Source organism: Lissotriton helveticus, chromosome 5_1, assembly GCF_964261635.1.
Source record: "Lissotriton helveticus chromosome 5_1, aLisHel1.1, whole genome shotgun sequence".
NCBI classification, from domain to species: domain Eukaryota; kingdom Metazoa; phylum Chordata; class Amphibia; order Caudata; family Salamandridae; genus Lissotriton; species Lissotriton helveticus.
In genome coordinates, this window is record NC_136065.1 from 695879121 (window position 1) to 695900712 (window position 21592).

A 21592-nucleotide genomic window follows, 5' to 3' on the forward strand; every position below is an offset into this window, starting at 1 on the left:
ACCAACCTGGTTCTGTGATTCATACACCCAGGACATATGGCCTTCCACCTTTACACACTTTTGTTCAAGTCCAGATCTCGGTCCCCCAGACAAGGACAGCCAAATAGAATTTGATTCCTTTAATTAAACCTCCAAAGTCTATAAAAGCATCTTATTGAGCTTCATATCAGAGGGCCTTGCTGCTTAACGTCTCTAAGAAAAAGGCTGGAAAATTGAAAAGAGTTTAGCAAAGGAGACCGTTTTACTCCACTTATTTAACTCAACATCTTACTTGCAAACTGAGAGTTCTTGGGTCTCTCAAATCCTTCTGAGTGAGAGGGTGCTGCATATCTCCTTCTTGGTTTCTTCCAGAGACTTTTCTAGGGCCAAGAGCTGTGTCAGTATTCAGGGTGAGGTCATAACGCTCTGTTGTCATGTGTGCCTACCATCACTCCAACAAATCAGGCAACTTGGCCTCCAAAAAAGCTGTATCGGTAGATGCCACGAGGGCTATGCTTACTGCAGGGAGTGGCTACGGCTGAAGAAGGTACTAGACGAGGTTGCACGCCATCCACTCGTGACTGCAAGGATCCAGAGTATGGCGCTTCTGATTAGTTTTTCTAACCATAGTCTTCAACTTGTGACTCTTCCAAAGACACCAAACTCTTTTCAGCTTTTCTGCAGTAGTTCTTCACTCTGATTGTGGTGCCATCTGTCCATCATTGACTCTTTAGTAGATTGTAGCCGTAAAGAAGGGCGTCCAGCTTTTCAAGTTGGTTCCAGGCCTACGGATTTGTTGGGGCCCACGGTTAGACTTCTGCTGATGGCTTTTAGTACTGAGCTGTGCTACAACATCATTGTGGTAGGACATGCTGGTTAGTCCCTTGGTAGCCCTGTCAGCGGCTCTAGTACAGAATCACATTACAAGTCTAGTTACAGATTCATAATCAGCTTGAGCCAGGCTTCACCTGATGACGTGCTACACCGTACCCATGGTGTAACTCCTATATGATGATGACTCTCTTCCTGTCTTTTTGGCTTGTAGACAGTATTACAGGAAGATTAAAGCTATCTTTGGTTCAGACTGTATTCAAGGTCTGGAAAACGTCTCCCACAAGAAAGATAACCAATAGAAGGTGGACAATTCACCCCCTTAATACACTGATTCTGACCTATATCAAAATTTATAGAATGCCAGTGGCTTAAACACTGAACATGAAACACAATTACATTTGCTTTTAGTTGCTTTCATGGAAGCAATGCTAGTGCTTAGAGCTTTAGAAGTGTTGGAATTATACTTGCCTATAGTAGAAACAAATGCCAGTTGGGTGACTGATTTTACAACCAGACCCTTTACCATTGGAGCCCTTGCTATCATTTTACAAAGCTTTAACTGAGTGCCTTATGGTGGCGGGTCCAAACCTTATTCGCCCCCACCAGTGAGTTGGTCTATTGCATACTAACACAGGTCTGCACTTGGTGATTGTCTTCCTGAAACAGCACCCTACTACAGATAGTTTTGTTGTTCAGGTGTCTAGGTCAACCTGAATGGTTTTCCTCAAGCTCCACGGAACAGAGAATCAAAATGGATAGACCTGTTGGGCAAGAGTGTTTTCTCTTCAGTCGACCTTCCTCTCTTCTCACCGAATGGGTTTTCCCTTTGAGTTGTTACACTCGCTCTCTCTGGGACTTAGTCAGCAAGATTTTGCTTATTGTGCCTGCGGAGTTTTGTAATTCCTACACCTAGAACAATACTGGGTGGCTAGGACACAACAAAATATGTGCAGATAGCCTGCTGGATACTGGATTTCCCAGTTTAGTTACAGCATTCCTTTTTGGATGCTACTCTACACGTACCGTCAGTGTTTGCCTAGCTGTCAACAAAATCTTGCTGATAGTCTTTCTCGTGAGGTGCAGATATTACTAGCCAAGGGCCCAACCAAGTTTGTGCTGAGGAGGAGAGAGGTGCAGGGTGTTCATCTGAGTACTTTCTTGTGCCCGAGAATGTACTGGGGACAGATGCATATTTTAGACCTCATGCCCTTGAACTCCTACCTTGGGAAAGAGAAGTTAAAAATGTTGATGCTTGTACAGGTTTTGTTGGTCTTGGCCTTTGAGGATGTGGTGGTGTCCTTGAACTTGCAGGAGGGTTATTTACATAGTGTGTCCCCATTTGCTTTACATAGTGTTCTCCATTTGTCTATCTGCTTAAACTAAGTGCTAAATTCTATGACTACAACCTGTTCTTATAATTGTTCTCTTTTATTGAGGAGCAATGTTTTTGATAGGTTTTTGGGGACATGCCTTATTGTTTGCTGCGGGGTCAGAAGGGATGGCAAAGCCTACAAAGCACTGCTGGTTCCCTGCCATTGAAGGCAAGACTAAGAGAGCTATATAGTGAACCTGACAGCCCTGCTGTGCGGAATGCGCCTGATTGTTGGTCACGGAGCATGGCCTGAAGAGACGGCTAGGCCAACAAAGCACAGCTTATTACCCTGCCATTTGAGGCAGGGATAATAGCTCTATATAGCGCACCACACATTCCAATTTAGCAGGACCTGCCTGTTTCCCTGCCTTTGGAGGTGGGACTAAGCGCGCTATATAGTGCACCTGGCATTCCCACTGTGAGGGATGCATCAGGCAAATACCAGGCCTAAATGGGCCCATCTAAGCCCCTTCATAGCCTGAAAGGGGCTGTGCTACCTTCTTTGGCTGGCGAGTTTGTGCATTTAAGGTATGTCATGGACCAGTTTCAGTATGGGAAAAAATAAACCATCTTCATAGCCTTCCAGTTAAACTCATATTGAGACTAATTCTATCAGAGAATGTTTTAGGTAATGCCATTGGAGCTATCAATAAAGAAATAAACTATTTTGAAGAAAGGTTAGGTGTGACCCAAAGAGCTGTCATGGAAACACCAGCCGCTGCGCTTGCTCTCTCACACCCCATCAGTGTTGATACCAGTAATCTGAAAGAAACACATTAGTTATAGATTCCTTACCTTAGAATTACCCCCAGGCGTCAGACTGGATCCAGAAATTGTATTCGTCAGCACTACTCTGCGCGTCGTAAGGTGGCGTCGGCTGGCTCCGCTTCCGTCGTCGGCGTCATGGTCACCGGGAAAACGTTGCAGCAGCTACTTAGACGCCGCCATCGCGCGCTGGCGCCAGTTCTTTCTTTTTCTGTGCTAGCCAGTGCAGATCTGGGAAGAGCGGTACCTCAGTCATTTTTTTACTAACTTTTTCTTGACTTTTGTCGACTTCTTTGTTTGAAGTCCTCGACTCCTAAGGTGCATGAGGGATGCCCTGCTTCAAACCATGCGGTTCCTGTCATCGGATGATGTCGGTGATGGATCTGCACCACGTGTGTCTTTTTTGTCTGGAGCGCGACCACGACCCCAAGTCGTGCTCCGACTGCCAGTCGTTGGCGCCGGAGGCTTTGCGAGAGCGGTCCGAAAGCTGCTTGAGCCCCGGCAGTCGGCTCCGTGTCGTTCGAGGTCCCGGTCGCGACAGAGGTCAAGGGACCGGTCGCGGAGCCACCACTATTCCGGTTCCAAGTCTTCGCACTCAGGGTCGGGTAAGTCGAAGCATAAGTAGAAGTCGAAGAAGCATTGTCGCTCTTCGACTTCTCCTTGTAAGTCGGCCAAACCGACGAGGCCTGCGGGTGGTGCCCATCCTGCGGCTCTCCCCGCGGAGTCAGAAGAATCGGCTCCACGTTTCCTTCCCTTTCTGGGACCCAGAGCAGCATCCCGCCCAGTTTCGTACATTCTACGAAGCAATGCACCCCATCTTTGGGCGGTCCAAAAACGCCCGCGCGCCTTCGGGCTCTGCGGACTCGGTCGAGGGGTCCAAGGCCTTCTCCGCCGACAGCACCGGCCCCGGCAGGTCCCCTTGAATCCAGAGCTTATTACGCCTCCACCGGCGCCGCTTCCTCCGGCACCACTTCCTCGTTCAACGCCGGTCCGCCTCCATCCCAAAGTTGACCTGGAGCCGGAACGACATAGTCCGATGCCGGATCTGGCGCCAAGAGGGGTATTAAATGCCCCTGTTCACTCCTGGGGCCCCTTTTCAACCAGAATGGCACCCAGATACTGATGAGGAGGACTGGGAGGGGTCAGGTGATCCTCTAGCTGACCAGAAGAGTGAGCAGGACTGCGGGATGCCAGTGGTTTGGACACTTCGCCTGACCGTGGCATGTTGTCTACTCCTACCGTTGCTACAGAGGAGGGAGCGTCATATGCAGTGGTGTTGCGAAGGGCGGCCGAGGCCCTTAACCTCGAGCTTCCTACGGAGGAGGTCAGGACTAACCTCCTGACTAAGGTGCTTCAACTGGCTGCGAGCTCTTTGGATCCCTTGCTTCCGTTTAATGAGACCCTCACCGACCTCCTTTTGGGCACATGGTGGGGAGCCCGCTACGTCCCACCCAGAGCCACAGGCCGCATCAAGTTACCCAACCTTCGCGCTGCCGGGGACGTGGGAACCAACGGCGTGGCTCAGGGGACCAGCGGGCGGGCCAGTCCACCAACTTCCCCCAGGCGCACTTTTTATTTTTTAAATCCTACTCTTTCCCCAATCATTTGATAAAATAAAAAACAGTTCTCTGCTTGGCTAAATGGGAAAGGAACACACTAGCCTTTTGAGTACTATAATTAATTTGCTGCATAGCGTATCCTACGTAGGCAAGGGGGCGAAGTTATGCGAAGGAAATTGTCTTGTAGTGAATTCACGTCTGAGTATGTAGTTGTTGCTTTGTTTGACAAATTCAAAATTTCCTAGTTTGAAAATTGTGCATTAAACCCAGTTTCCTTGGGATTTTTTTTTAAAAAACAAACACCAGCAGCCTTACATGCAGTTTTTAGCGAAGTAGAGGGTCTATAGTTGAGATACTCCCATCCAATATCTAATTCCCACTTCTAACACCTTTTCACCTTTAGAGGGGGTTAGGTGATATTGTGTGATCGTGTGAGAATAAAAAATTAGCTAGCTTTCGCGCTAAGAATGATCAATTCTATTAAGGACACGGAGGCGAGGATTATGCTTTCTCTTTCATTTATTGCCACTCACAGCAGCCAATGAAAACTTTGCATTATGTAAATAAACTACATTTCCCATGATACACATGTAAAACATCACATCCTGTAAGACCCCATAAAAGCCACCATCACCGGAAATCCTCCTCTTTCTTTGCTTCAAACACTAAAAGTCCATCAAACATAACTCAAGTCTAAAATAACATCCTCCAACGTGGAAGAACAATCCAACTGGAAGTAACGTCTTCTTAACAGGAAGTATATTTAAACCAATCTTCTCAGAACCTGAAAGAATGAGAGACAGGAAAACCCCGTATTTCCTGCTTAAACAGAATATAAACAAATGGGTGGGTAAAACATTACAATACAGGTGGGATAATCCTCACCTCCATGCCCTTAATAGAATTGAAAATTCTTGGCGCGAAAGCTAGCTAATTTTTTATTCTATTACAGGACCGGAGATTTGTATTATGCTAGTTTAACGCTGATCAAACACCACAGAGGAAATATCCCCCACCGGTTTACAGTAAAACTGCTGAAAGGTAGATTCGGAAGACCAATCAGCAGAATTCATAATGTCTTGAACAGTAGAACCCAACATAAAAGTGTTAGAGGCCATGGCGCCACGAACAGAATGCGACCCAAACACTTGGGTATCAACACCCGCCTCTTGCATAACAGATTTTAACCATCTGGCTATCTTAGCCGCAGTAACAGGTTTGTAAGGTTTCTGTAAAGCAATTAGTAATTGCACCACACCAACAGGCTGAATAGACCTGGTACATTCTTCATAGGCCTTGAGACACTGAACTACACAGAGTTTTGTGTTACTAGGAAAGGCATAATACACCACACTCCGAGACATTGTCTTAGTTCTGGAAGTAATGTTAAAAGAAACTCCCTCAGGAGTAAATACTCTACCTGTAATGTCTAGAGCTTTAACGTCAGATGATCGTCTACAGGCTGCGAGGCATAAAAGCTTGGCTAGTTTAGATTCAAGTTGTTTCCTTGTTAACATATCATTTTGTGGCCATTGGTTAAATAAGGAAAGAACTAGAGATACATCCCATTAGGAAGAATATTTTGGTTTTGGCGAATTCGCTACTCTAATACCCTTCAATAGCTTACATATTAGTGAATGCATCCCTACTGGTTTGCCCTCAATCTGGGAATGACCCGCCGAAATGGCGGAACGGAAGTTATTGATGGAACGATATGCCAAACCCTCCGAAGCCTTCTGAGAGAGAAAATTTACAACACAGGGTAAGTCTGCCCCCACGGGATCCACGTGTTGTTCCATGCACCAACACACCCAGCCCTTCCAGGCTGAAAAGTACCTCTGGCGGCGGCGGTGGTTGAAGGGGCCCAAGCCTGGTTGATAAAGGCTGAAGCTTGTTCCGAAAATCCAGGCATTTGCCAACGTTGCCTGAAAATCTCCAGGCCATCAGGGACAACTGCCCCTTTAGTACCATCGGTGCATCTCTCCATGAGGGCCCTGGAGCATTGTTGGGGACTCTGGAATCCTCCTGGGAGAGTCGCAGCTGACCTCCAATAGAATAGGGAACAAAGGCTGCGACTTCCATAGGGGCGTCACCAGGATCACTTCTGCCGTCTGTTGCATTATCTGCGTGACCAGCCGGCCACTACGTTCGACTGGCCCGGAATATGCTCGGCTATGACCGAGATCTGGTGACTCAGGCAATAGTGCCAAAGGTTCTTCGCTATCTCTACTAACATGGAGGACCTCGTGCCTCCCAGCTTGTTGATGTACCGAACCGCCGATATGTTTTTCATCCGCAAGAGGTTGCAACACAACACCCTTTTGGGTGACAGAGTCCGGATCGCGAACGACCCTGCGAGAAGTTCTAGGCAATTGATGTGGAGGTCTAGGGACCAACGCCCTCCTGTGGACATATTTCCGCAGCGAGCCCCCCAGCGGCTGGTGTCGGACTCTATGACGACCTCCAGTAGGGAGCCGAAGGTGGCCCTGCCGTTCCACGTGGGCCAGCCACCATTGAATCTCCTCCCGGACCTCCGATGAAAGATGAACCAGGTTCGTTTAGGAGTGGCCCTTCTGCAGATGCTGAATCTTCAACCTTTGAAGGGCTCGATAATGAAGAGGTCCTGGAAATATCGCTTGTATGGATGATGCCATCAGACCCACTATTCTGGCAATCACTCTCAGTGAGTCTGTTTGGATAACAGGGAGCATAGCTCCTTTTTGATATCCCGAAGTTTGGAGCGGGGAAGACTCAACTGACCCTTGTGAGAGTTGATGACGAAGCCTAGGAAATCTATTGTCTGGGAAGGACACAGTACTGACTTGGGTTCGTAACCACGAATCCCAGATTTTGCAACATAGCAATGGTCATGCGTAAATGCTGACCCGCCAAGGTTGGAGACTGCGCCATGATCAGTGTATCGTCCAAGTACACTATCATGCGAACCCCCTGTTCTCTGGGGTAAGCTATCACTGGCTTCAGCACCTTGGTGAAGCACCATGGTGCTGAGGAGGACCAAATATTCGAACCATCGGTTCCGCCATTGAAATAGCAGGAACCGGCGATGAGGAGGAAAGATTGGAAAGGATAAGTAGGCGTCCTTCAGGTCCAGACGGACCATGCTGTCTCCTTGTTTCGTTTCAGGAGATCTGCCAATAGATGGATACCTTCCATCTAGAAATGCTTGTAGGTCATGTAATGATTGAAGTCTTTTAAATTGAGTACCAACCTGTAACCTCCGCCGTACCAGAAAAATATTGCTGCAGAAACCGCGAGGGCCGTCGTCGCAATATGCTATCGCGTGTTTCCGCACCATCTCTTTGATTTCTGAATCTATAAAAGCGCACTTTTTTGGGAAAAAGAAAGCTGTCCGGGCTGTCTGTCCTGAGAAGGGATCTGAAAGAAGTCTAGATGAAAATCCCGAACTGTCTGCAATATCCAAACATCCTGAGATAGTTGAACCCAATTGTGAACTGAGTACGACCCCCCCCCCCCCCCCCCCCCCAAGGGAAGTGGGAATGTGTCTGGAGCACTCGCCTGAAGATTCTGGGGCTTGAAAGCCTCCACGATATGTTCCTCTGTTGAAATGTTTCTTGTTGAAGTGTTGTCTGGTGAGGTAGAAATTCCCCCCACGGGTGGAGTCCCAGTGACCCCTGCCTCGACCGAAGACTCCTCTCTGAGGACCTTGTGAGAACTGACGGACAAACGAGCGTCCCCGGGCTCGTCCAGCCCTGTTGATAACACCAGCCTGAAAGACTCTCTTGATACCCGATTGTTCCTTGTCAAGAGTAGTGAAGGTGCCCACATACTTGGCCACGTCTTTTACAAAACGTTCCCCAAAGAGATTTCCGGCCGCCAACTGACCTGGTTCCGCTGCCTCCAACTCCGTGAGATTGGAGTCCATTCGCATTAGGAGTGATTTACCCTGCTCCGTGGAGATGGCGCAGTTGGCGTTACCTAGGAGGCATATTCCCTCTGAGTCCACCCTGCCAGGACATGAGGATCTACCGCAGTACCCGATTCCTGCGCCTCTAAGGCCATTTCCAAAATCTTCGCAAAGGGGCCCACCACAACTAGGAGCTTGACTTGGCACCCACGCCAGGCCCGATCAATACCTTTTTTCGGGTCTTTGGCAAAATTTTTCAGGAAGGTCAAGAGGCTTGAGTCTATATCTGGAGTCTCCGCAACCTTGTCCGAAAGGTCCGGTCGGGGACACTGAGCGGAGTCTGTTCCGCACCTCCTTATCCAAACTTCTGCGAAGGTCATCATGTAGGTATGCATCAACCTCTGGGGACGGCAGCCAGTCAGACGAACGAGGGTGAACTACATCAGCTGGATTGAAATTGAAGGAAGTGGATGTTGGCTGTGGAGGTTCCACATTCTAGACTTCTTGGCCCTCTTTTTGGGAGGCGACTCATCCAGAGTGTCCGTAAACGTGGTATCCGTATCTGTGTCTGTATCCGGGGCCTTGGACTTGCCAGTGCTAGGTGCAGGAAATGAGAGCATAGCAGAAGAATGAGGCCAGGGATTAGATTGGGACTCTGAAGCTGGGGCGTCCTTGTGAGTTCCTGCAGGACCAGTGAAACCATGAGGCTTCGCAAACTTCTCTAATTGCTTCATTATGGGCTTCAGCGCAGTAGCAAGTGCTTGCTGCACAGTCCCTGGGACTGTCTTTTCAAGGGCCTTGTTAACCGACGGAAGCGTCCAGGGCCTCAACAATGTTGCCCTCTATGGAAGGGTTTTCCACTTCCTCCTCATATAAGGTATCATCCTCTTCTTAGTGAACCCAATCCTCCATCTTGGGACCAAATTTGTAAATGTTCTTGCTCATGGAGTGAGTTCTTCAAGAGGAGTAAGGGGGGGAGCCAACCCAAGCACAACAATCTAGACACCAGGTACCTAGCTCCTCAGCAGTAGCTGTATCACAGTACTTACAGCCCTCAGGGCATAGTGGAGCCAAAGAGCAGTAATTTTCATAGGAGGTGAGCCCCCTCCAGGCCCAGAGCTTTATTCCTGCCAGCCAGGACTAGATATGCTGCTTGGTGGGGTCACACAGGAGAATAAACTAATTGCATGAGAAAAAACGGGCAGTAGCGACGTGCGTAGCCCAATCCTACTAGAAAATAGCCCAAATGTGCTACGCACGTCGAAACCTGAACTAAAACTGAAAGTGAAGGCTACTCGTGCGGTCGGTATATGAGGGGAGCCTCAGCTCGTTAAAACAAAGGAATCACCGGCGGCGTGGTACATTTCAGCAACCCAGCGGGAGTCTAATTGAAGGCGCTGTATGTGGCCGTGCACTGTACGCGTTATCCCGTGTAAGCGGGAAATTCAAACTTGCCTCACTGCAAGATCCAGCACCGGAGCACGAAAACGCATTCCCCGATGACAACGGGTATGTGGAAGCGTGCCGGGAGCGAGCGCGAAGCCCGCACAGGCAAACAGATTAATTTTAAGCAATTTGCAGACACAGCAAGCAAAATAATAATCACAATCAAATTTCAGGCAAAGCAAGCGACGGAGAGCGCGATAGTCGCGTTTAGTCAAGTAAAGCGGCACGTGCCGAAATGCAATCACAATATGTAATTACAAACACAATCAATCAATTAAATAGTCAAGAGTACACTTAACTTTCTGCGTGAGCAGCAAAGAAAGAGGAGGATTTCCAGTGAAGGTGGCTCTTTTGGGGTCTTACAGGATGTGATGTTTCGCATGTGCATCATGGGAAATGTAGTTTATTTACATAATGCAAAGTTTCCATTGGCTGCTGTGAGTGGCAATAAATCAAAGAGAAAGCATAATACGAAGCTCCGTTCCTTTCATAGAATTGTTGTGATCTTACCACTGGCATTTTTTGTACTAATCAGGATCCCCCAAGGGGCGCTCCCCCTCCAATTCTGACCTCAGTGGCTGCAATAAACCCATCATCTATCACGTTCCATCGACCTTCTAACCAGCTTAACCTAAGGTCATGGAATGTTGCTGGTATGCTCTCTAAACTGTTTAAGAGAGAATGGATCTCTCTTTTTGTCACATTTAGTGTATGTGCCTCCAAGAGACCTGGGCCACAGAACCATTTTATTTGTGGGGGGTTATGTCCATCCAATCTGGTGGATTGCCATCTAAGGCTAGTTGAAGTAAGGGAGGATTTGCTACTTTAATCTCAACATCTTTCACCAGGGAAACTCTTACAGTTAGACTTGAACTCTCCTTTTTTCAGGTTTTATTGTTGGATCCAGATGGTGGTCCTGCAAGGTTGGTGATCAACATTTATAATAATTATTTTTCTCCTAACAGTGCTTCGTTGTGAAAAGTCCTGAGTCTGCCTTGATCTCATTCCACAGGAAAACACGAAATTCCACTGGGTTAGTCTAGGTGGCGATTTCAACACCCATATATTTAACCTGCTAGAAAGAGGGGTCTGTGGAGCGAATGGTAGTAGTGGGGATGACCTACAACATTTTACTCAAAATGAGGGTGGCACAGCGTTAAATAACATGCTCTTGAAATTCAACCGCTATTTAACTCATGATTTTCGGCCTGCCAGCAAGTACGCGCCGTGTACACCTACTTTTTTTAGTAGAGTCAACTCCATTATAACATATTTTATTCTTCAGTCTAATGATCTTTGCTCCGTGGTTTTTGTTTTTTTATGTTTTAGTAGTAAGCTTCTTAAGTGGCCTGTTATCTTTCTATTGTTCCTCCCTGGATATAGAATTAATGTATATTGTAATGCTCTGCTTGTTGATAGCAATGATGGAGGTCGGATTCGTTGGATAGCTAGTAACAATAAAGTAATCATTTAAGCTGGTTTGGTCACACATGCTCCTTAGAGAAGAGAAACTTGGGATCGCACTGGCTACGATTCCTAGAGATCAGGAGGTGGGCGTAGGGCGCAACATATTTACAAAAGGGCAGTAGGGTAGAGAAAATGTGAAATTAGAGCAGATGCCTTGGATTCGCTATTAGAGGGAAACTTTATGAGGGATGTCATAGCCTTTTGGAAAGTGATAATTAAGCCATTTCTAAAGGACCAGGTTAACTTCCCAGCTCCAGCATTTTGAGTCTATTTATCAGCCGCGGTGCATTGGTCAGCACTAGAGCAAGCTGCCTCTTGACACCTCAATTACTGGCCAGCTTTTATTGTTTTGATTTAAATGAGGTGCGCCTGGCACTGAAATCAAGTCCCCAGACCCCAGATGCTACCCCTCTCAGCATATTTTTAGAAAGTATAGATTTGCGGGCCCCTATCTCAACAATTTATTGAAATTCTGCAGCCAGCTATGAATCGAATAGCCTTCCCATTTTAAAAAAGATCAATAGAGACGACCCTAAATGCTATGGTCTCATTTCTCTTTTAGGTTCTCTGCTGAGTGTAGAGGCCCGTATCCTCCTTGCCAGCCTAGAATTTGAGGCTAAAAATAATAATATCCTGACTAACGTTTGGTACGGCTTCTGCAAGGGAAAGGGTATAGTTGAACAAGTACTCTATCTTAACCTTTTGATTAGCAAATATTCAGTGGTCAAACAAGGCACATTTCATCAGCCCTTTATGGACCTTACCAGTGCTTCTGACTGTGTTCCCACTATAAACTGTGGTGCGTTATGAGTAGTCTGGGCCTGGGTAAGGCGATTGTCACTTTTGTAAAGCAAGTATATCTGAATGCCTTGGTTAGGGTCATGTTCGGGTTGAGTGGTGAATGCACCAGCAAGATAGCTGCAGGTAGATGGGTTAGGCAAGGATGTGTGTTAGCCCCACTACTCTTCAACCTTTACATTAATGACTTAGAACTGTACCTTCTCGAGAGAGGTACAGATCTGCCGAAAGTTAGCAATTGATCTGTCTCAATTTTGCTATAAGCAGATGATACTGTTTTAATGTTTAGGACTGCTAATGGTTTGCAAAACCTACTGTATGCCTTTGCTTATGGTGGTGTGTCTGTTGACAAGTCAAATCCCCTTTCTTAACTAGGTTTTCCGTTTGATTCTCAAGGGTCATAGGTCCAACAAAGAGCCACCGGGAATTCTTAGTTTGAGAGCTCTATTGAGACAGTTTCTGCATTTTCCGGTAAGCTGGGACAAAAACCTCTGAAAGAAATGTTTTACGGATCGGGTGTTTGTGGCCATGTGGACTGTTGGAACTTACAGCTTGTTGAAAATCGTTTTATGAAGCGAGCCTTAGCCCTACAATCGAGTTGCTCAAATTTCATTACCACAGGAAATTAGTGCTAAAAAATGTAGATGAATTTAATAAATCTCATCCCCTTAGCCTGCATGCACTCCGGTCTAATCCAAACGCCACATTTAGTCGACTGATGATGCAAGATTGTCTGTCCCTTGACTGTGAATAGTGCATTTCTTGGTTGGCCTTCGTAGCCTCATTTTGTGGGAGCTTGGGGAAACAAAAGTTTTATAGTGATCCACAATCCATGTGCAGAATTTCAACAAAAAAAAAGAAAAGAAATTATCACCTTAGGTTTTAAAGTATTTGAACAGCATCATTCACAGATGGAGCTCAGGAAACCTACTGTTGTGGCCCATTCTACCTCGGTATGCAGCCGTATCTTTTTATGATAATGAATTTAGAAGATAGATATCTGTTGACACATTTGCGTTTGTATCTCATACATCTGCATGTCAGATTCCCGAAAATGGGGGAATGGTCAAGAACCATGTCATCTTGTCTCTGTGATGGCATTTAGTTACAAAACACATTACCCTATGTTTTATTTTGTACATTTTATAAGGAGCATAGGTCATTGGTTGAAACCACTATTAAGGAAATAGGGTTATAGGTATTGTAAACCTGTCGTGATATTCATGTACAAGTTACAAGAGGCATCAGCTTGTTTTACCATGATGGCTTTCTTGAAATGGGCACTTAAACTGAGAAAACATGTATCAGTTATTTGAGCATGTATTTTACCTACTTTTATTTATTGATTGATTTTGATTGATTGTTGTCGTTTACTCTTTTGATTGTGTGCCTTGGTCTTTTCTTCCTGTTTATATCTATTCGGTTTAGATAACCACAAAGAAGTTTGATTTGAGTGAGTTTTCTCATGGGCAATGCCTTTTATTGGCAAGATCTCACAGGTGATGACACTCATAAGCAAGGCAGATTTTTTATGTAAACCTATCGCCAGGCACAAGGCTAGATCCAGAAACTTTTCATAATAGCACGATGGAGCTGTGCAACTTCAATTGTAGATGTGAGAGTTTTCCTAAATGGTGACATTACAGGTCCAATATTAGTCCTGTGTGTGATATTGGTTTTTTTTCTACAGCCTACAGGCACAATATCTTGATGCACAAAAAGATATCTATGACTTTTTTCAGTTCTTTATAACGATTTTTGGCAAACTCTGCCTTTTTTGATGGTCTATGCCCTTCTTGCAATTTTGGTGGCCTCCAGCATTCCACCAAATGCTGCTACTGGAACTGCAAATCTGCTGTTGCTAACTATATATGTCCATACTCAAACATATACATATTCCCACTCCTCGCCTCTTAGGGTGACGTGAACACCCACCTAGATTTACACTGGACAGAGCCATACACAGAACTCGCACACCTATATGTATTAACAAAGGCATGCCTACAGAAGTCTACAGAGGAACTGTAGTCTAGTGCTACAGTAACACACATCCCTACCTTAGAGAAGCAGAACAGGCCCACTCTAGCACAAATGACTGCTGAACAGTCTTGGCATTGGTAGTCCTTTGTGTCATTCCTTTGACCAGTAAGGGGCAAATAAATCTGTTTCTACAGCTTGTGTCCAAACTTGTGCTGTAAAATAAGTGGCACCGTTTTTCAAGTAGCTAGTCATTCTGGATAAGCCTAGCTCAGTTATCCCTTTCCCCTGGGTCAGTTTGCTAAAACACATATGAAGTGCACTAATGGGCTAAGAGTTGATCAAGTAGCTCAGCTGGATGGGCTCAGATACCCCAGTACCCTCTGCCCATCCAGCCTCCTGTCCGCGTCGTATTCGCCCTGTTGATCATATTGCCTGGTCTGGCACCATCTTAGAGCTTGGTAGAACCTCCAATGTATCAGATTTATCTAGCAGAGTACCTTTATCGATGAGCAACAATCCCGAGATTATTCTGATGTGTGCCACATCATCCGTAGGCTTGTCTCCATTACAAGGTAAAATAGAAACTCTTTAGATTTATTCCAATAGTAAGTGATTGAAAACTTTCATCTAATATAATATTTTTCATCACCTTTTTCTAGGCACACGAATAGCAATTCAAATGTTAATTATTTTGGCAGATTCCATCAATATTGGAGTGACAGGGATCAGTTTAGAAAAGAGCTCATCTCGCATGACATCAAGTTTCCTCCATCCTCGGGGTATTTCTAAAGATGAGGAGCAGAAGGAAGATCATCCATTGCTTGGTGAGAAATGAGAAACTAAGTCTGACATATTTTTGGTATTCTAGCTTTTTTATATATTTCTAGTAAGAATATCTATGAATACTGTGGCCCTCATTAAGAGATATCCTGATTACGGTGCAGGGACACTGTTAGCTGATGGGAAACGCCAACTTTGTTGTTACAGGTAGGTTGTCTCGGTTGAGGGGAGGATATGGCCTGGGTTGTGGAAGGAGCATTTTCCGTGGTACTGGAGTGGGTGGGCAAATGAAGGCTGTGCTGTGCCTTTGCTTGCAGCCCCTGACCCCTTCTGGTCTGGTGTTTTATGACCCAATAATTACGGTGACAGAACCACAAGACCATTCGTTGTCTGATGGAGAAGTAGCTCAATAGGGGATCCCATACTCATGACGATAGCCCAAAGGGCTTTTATTTACAATGGAAAATGATGCTTGGGGGAAATACAACAAACAAATATGTGACTAGAAACGGTTATTGAGACACACAAAACAGTTCAAGGAAGTTTAATCTGAAGATAGTAAGAAAGGAAAGGAAAAGAATCAGATGTAGGTGTACTTTATAGGTCTTGCCTTCACAGCGCGCATGCGCTGCAAGACAAAAATACTTTTTCCCGTTGTTTTGGCTTTTCAGCCAAGCACGTGCACGCGTTCCATTGCCTTCAATGGCAACGTGTGCACGTCAGGAGATTCACTCGCGGGAGCGCGCTCCACCATCTGGCAGCAATTATCGCTGCTGCGAGTGAATCGCGCCCGCCCCCCCTCCACTCCCCTCCTCGCCCCCCACCTCGCGAGGCACGCATGTTTGTGCTTGTTATATTAAGCTTTGGGCACAAGTTTGTAGGTACGTGAATGAACGTGCGTGGGGTTCTATGTGGATGTGCCCGTCTGCGGCTGTGACACTACCAGCCATTCTGTGAGACTTTGCATTGTGGCGGTGTGCGTGGGTAGTGTCAGTCTATATGTGGAATGCTGCGCCGTGTGTGTGTACCTGTACCTCAGCACGCGTGTCCGCATGCCCCAGACAGAGCCCGCTCCTGTGGTAAAGTCATGCAGAGACCGTTGGCACGCGCGCTCCTTACCTCAGCGGCATGCTGCTCCCGTGCAAAACACTCAAGACGACGAAGGAGAGTGCGTCTGGGATAAAAGCTGTTATTCCTTGGAACTGAAGTCTCCTTTTCCTTTTCTCTCTTAAAAGGACAAAGTGCCAGAAAATGACCAGGAAAGCCAACATGAGGAGAAAAGAAGTCAGAGCCGCTTCTGCCGCCACAGGCTCCGAGGCATGTTCTTCTTTGCCCGAGTTGTGTGTTTCTGCTCTTCCGCTGCACGAGGGGGGCACTCCTGCGCACGCCTCTTCTTTAAGCCCGCTTTAACAGCCCAGCTTTGGACTGCGCTCTTCTCCAAAGCTGGGAGACGCTGAGAGGAAGACTCTGCATGCTTCTGGATTAAAGGCGCCAACAACAATTTGCGCGCAGTGAGGTTGAGTGGAAGCGGGGCAGAGCCCTCTGGGTGGGCACAGGTGCCACGGAGGGGCGAGGGTGGCAGCTCCAGGTGGTATGCAGATAATGAATGCAGCAACCAGCCTCAGCCGGCAGTGGTCGTGTCCCGGGGAGGTGTGCGTTCTTTGCGCCTCACACTCCAACAACAGATTTCAGTTCCTTCTACAGGCTACATACACACAGCAGCCTCTTGTGCTGAAGAGCAGCATATCTCACTGGCTCACACAAGGCAACCTCCAGTGGGTAGGGATTTCAGGGAGAAGTGTGTGCGAAGAGGCAGAGGAGGCTTTGAAGAATGTCAGTCTCATCACTTTGTAGTTGAATACGGATATCATCCAATAGAATATTAAATGGACTTTCGCCTTTGACAGGAAGCCTTGATAAATGTCAGACTTACTCCCTACAATACGAGGCATAAATAAAGGGGCAATACAGTACGTATTGATCTCCACATGCTCGTCATTTATCTATCACGTAATAGGCCGAGGTAGAGCCTGACACACTAAAACAAGATACTCCAATTGTTATTAAAAGATGAAGACAGACACATACTGGTGACTCAAATCTTTTCTTCCTGAACAATAAAGGTGACCGACCACCTGTCCGCCACTTCATTTTCTCTTGCACAATGAAGTTGACCACTTGTCTGCTGCTACTTCAGGACAGCCCGTAAATTTAGTTCGAAGTCCGTTTTCTTATTTAAATATTTTAAGAATGGCATTTGTCTCCTCATTTCAGCACTTCCTGTTCGCATGACAGCCAATGCCAACACTGAACATAAACCGGGAGTCGCACGTGACCGGGGCGGACTCGTATCGTAGTCTGTAGTGTGACCTAGGATTGGTTTATTGTCATGATCTCTGCAAATTCTGGTTGGCTGAAAAGAATTCTGAAGTGCTCGTTGGCTGGAGAGTCCACAAGTGCCTGTGCTTTGCTTAAACGCTGTCCAAGCCTACTCTGCTGCTGGTTAATGGCGCTTCCTGGGGAGATATGGACTACATGTAGCTTAGTCACAGTTCATGTTAAAATAGCGTCTTGCCATCTGCTAAACTCAAAGTGTAGTATACAGTGCATCCATTTGTATTTTATGCAGACAGCTCAGTGGGCTACTGCTTTTGCTGTAGAGAGCCTTGTGTGACCTGCCATGTTAATTTAACCTATTGAGTTACGAGCCCATCAAGAAGTTTCATGGGGACAGCAAGGCCGAAGTGTTGAACCTTACTATTTTTTTCCTCGGTCTGTGGTTGGTTGCTAGGATTGCTAAAACCTGCTTATTTGGTTAGTAATAAAGACTAGGTGCTGTAAAAACAAGCAATTACAAAGCAATAAGTCTTGCATTTACGCAAGTTTAAGCTATTGGCATTGTAAATGACAATGCCTTTTATGTTTTAAAAACAAAAGTTAAAGGCATTGTTATTTGCAATGTCAATAGCTCAAACTCGTGTAAATATGAGACCTATTGCATTGCAAATGCTTGTTGATATTATGCAGCAGTACAGTGTGGCTTACGGAGCAAGTGTACTGGTGTAGAAAATATGGCTTAGAGTAGTCACATTGGCTGCCGCTATAAATATAGTGAATAGACAGAAATAGTATGAACATAGGTATTGACGGTGCAGTTGCTCATAGTGGTAACATGGATGACTCCTATCTAGTCTATGATTCTAAGTCGTAAAATCCGACAGAATGGTGTGCAGGCTGACCTTTGTCTTTAGAGAAAGCAAGGACATATTAAAATAAAAGGTTACTATATTTACTTGTGGACGGGCATTTCCACAGTTTGGTAAGAAATGCGCAAAGTACACAGATCCCAACAAATTCATTAGATAGATCATATAATGAAAAGCGTACAGCTGTGTCACAATATTAAGGTACTCTCTCTTGTGATTCCCAGCTAGGAGTGATTATTACAGAGACATTTTTTAAACTGAAAGCTGGATGTAACTGAGATGGGACCCATGGTCAAAGAGACTTGCAGCTCAGTTTTGTACGTGCAGTGACTATTCACTCATGGGGCATAACCAGTCAGATAATAAAAAAATCTCTTAAGTGGAGAAGACAATCATGTAGTGTATTGAAAAAAAAAACGGATGCTTGGCATTTAGGACATTTCAGGTACCAGATAATATTTGACAATAATATATGCACCCACAACCAAATCACAGTACAGACAGTTAAATACAAAAAATGTGAACTTTATTCTTCTCTTCTAGAGTTGATTGCTGAACGCCAATACTCGCACACCATGAATCATTCAAATTATTATAAAAAAGTATATCAACACAAAAAAGTGCAAGAAACCATGCCAAAAAATTGAACTATTTTTCACAAAATAATATAAGAAAATAAATCTGTTCTAAAAACCCAATGTTACAGTATTTGTACAGTCTACATTAGATCATATTGGCCAATTTTCACCATTTTCAACTATTAAAAAAAAAAAAAAACAACTGCCACTATTTTCAGAAAGTGACACGAAAAGTCTTTCACAAACCATTTTTGATGGAATGATGAAGGAAGCAAGGTAATATAGCCCGATAGCCTGCAGTCTAAAAGGCTAGAAAACGTTTGCTGATCCTTTAAGGAAAAGCACATCATCAGTATGCTATCATATACTAACAGAGACAATTTAGGTAGTTTTTTCCCCAGGGGTTCTGTTAACAGGATCCTTGAGCAATGATCTTGGCCTTTTTTTCAGCTATATTTTCTTTGGAAATTTTTCCATACCATTATAAAAATAGAATAACTCAGCATCTTTTAAGGCTAAGTAGTATTTTTCTGTTTCCTAACTGAAAAATAATTATTTTACATGTGAACACCACCTTTCCTTGTAAAATGCTCTTCATGTGGCAGAAAGAAGCCACACACAGCCCTTCATAGCATCTCCATTGTGTGCCTTCTTGATATTCTTTGGCCCAAAGAAAGTGCCTTTTTTAAAGAAAAAATGTCCATAAGGACAGAATATAGATCCGGCAATGAAAGTGCCAAGAATCTACTTCAGGATGATACGAGGGACAGATAGATGGGTCTTACGCCACCACTTCAAGAGGCTCTCCGCATGGAGGATCTAAAGAGCGGTCTCGTCAAGAGAAGAGGCAATGCCCCAGGTAGGGGTCTGTGATGTCAAGGACAGTTAGGACTGCCTTCAACATGCTCACTGTTGTGACAGGTTTGACACAAAGACCCTCCCCTGACATTGAGAGAGCCAAGAAAATAGACGTCTAAGCAAACACCTCCAAGTGGGATTACTCTTCGCAGTACTTTACGCCTATCTGCTATCTTTGTGCATACATAAGAGAGAAGAAGGGTCCTGAGCTCCTTTGACTCTGCATACTCTAGGGCAGTATGTCCTAAAATGTGGGTTGTAACCCACTAGTGGATCACCGAAATGCCAAGCAATAAATAAAGGTGTCTTTAAATTATGTATTTATCTTTTCAGATTTACTGCACTTCAAAGACAGAGCTCGCATGTTAGGCTTTATCTTCTGACATAACTGCTGCTTATTTTTTTTACTTGGGGGTTAGTGTTTACAAACTCCTCTCACTTTGTGGTAAAAGTATAACCCCCAGAGCTCAAGCTCTTATTGCAAAAGGATGCAACAGAGAAGGTCCTCTATGCCCAAAAATGAACAGGCATCGATGGGGGTGGTGGGGGGAGGAATAGCCCTCACAATAATTCACCCTGTTTTTAATCAAAACTGTGAACAAATAGGTAAAAAATTGAAACTTTTTAAATGTCAGCTCTACCCCCACATACATCAAGAGAATTAGATGTGCGCAATAGAGATCTACATAATGCATATTTGAGATTTTTAGTAGGAAGCACTCAATGTTAATATAACGTCCTCCTCTTTGGACTCAAGCCAGAGCCAAGGACCTTTCCATAATGCTTGGCTACTCATCTCAGGAAGCAAGACTTTTGTTTATCCTTACTTTAATGACTGGCTTTTAAAGGTATCCTCATCTCAACAGGTTTAACAGCACTTCCAAATGAATGTGTACATTCTACAGCAGTTGTGTCTAAGAATAAGATATGCAAATCCAGCATCGCCTATCCTTTATCCATCTGCAAAGATACAACCTTCTAAAAACATTGTATTCAGCGGTCCATCAGATTTCTTCTTTCCTGGGCTCCATGGCACTGTGCATCCTCCTGGTTCTGCATGCATGGCTTCGAATTGGACCATCACAAGATTTTCTCTGGCAACGTGAAAGACAAACTCCCTTGTTCGGTGGTGACAATCGGATAAGCTTTTAAAAGGAATCTTGTCTTTTCAAAATATACCTTCACAGACTAGTGCAACTAATGTCACCCTCCTGTGACATGGAACACGTGTGAATTCAATTCGCATCTGAAGCTATGGGCTGGCCATTTTACTTCACGTCCCAGCTACCTGCCTATCAAATCAAACTCTCTGTTGATTCAGTGTAAGAACTGGGACCACCAGTTCTCCGAGGGGGTAGCTTGGCTCGAGCAGGTAGGCAAATAGGGGCTTACGTGTAAAGCAGCTACTCAACACATCCATCCACTGAGACAATAAGTGAGCTCAATAATGGAGACCACACCAGTGTTTGTGACTGAAAATCAAAGTCTTTTATCTAGGCTTCAGATCAAGGCCGTCAGTGCATTAGCATCTCATTAGCATTTCATTAAGGTGTTCCAATCAAGCAGTACATTAGACATTCCCATCAGGTGAGCAAAACATCAAATAATACAGCCTGTTGTAATATACTCTTAAGCAGGATAAGGGGGTACTTTCATAAACCATGGATTAACATTTCAGGAAGCAGTTATGCACATTTCATCTTGCGAATACCAACAGTTCAATACTAGTAATCATGTCATCGAAATATCAATGGGGTAAATCAATCAGTATCAGAGCACATCCCCATCAGGATTCGTAGAAGCCTGCCCCTGTAAGAAATTCAGTACAGGGAAATATTATACCACTTCATCAGCAGGCTTAAAACAGGTAATCAGGCATGCACAGTCAACCGGTATTGAGGCATCTGTGGGTTTAACTGAGGCCTCTGGGTCATTGGAGGCTCATTGGGGCCAACGGGGCCCAGTCTCAATGCTCCCCAGGGGAGGGGCGAACTCAGGGCCCTGTCCGGCCTTCCGCCCTCCTCCCCGGGGATTACCTGTGAACTTCGGCCCTCCGGGGCCCTGGCGTGGACTCTAGGCGAGGG

General features: G+C 45.2%; 1 protein-coding gene across 7 annotated transcripts in view; it reads left to right on the forward strand.

Annotated features, from left to right (window-relative positions):
• FAM149B1 (family with sequence similarity 149 member B1) overlaps positions 1–21592 on the forward strand; it is a 635963-nt gene that overhangs the window by 561009 nt on the left and 53362 nt on the right. For 6 of the 7 annotated variants that reach the window (XM_078643097.1, XM_078643096.1, XM_078643098.1 and 3 more), the window contains one exon: positions 14785–14910. The exons of the other annotated variant lie outside the window; for it this stretch is intronic. In XM_078643097.1, the coding sequence (XP_078499223.1) occupies positions 14785–14910 (126 nt within the window). The remainder of the gene's footprint in view (positions 1–14784; positions 14911–21592) is intronic. 7 annotated transcript variants of the gene reach the window in all.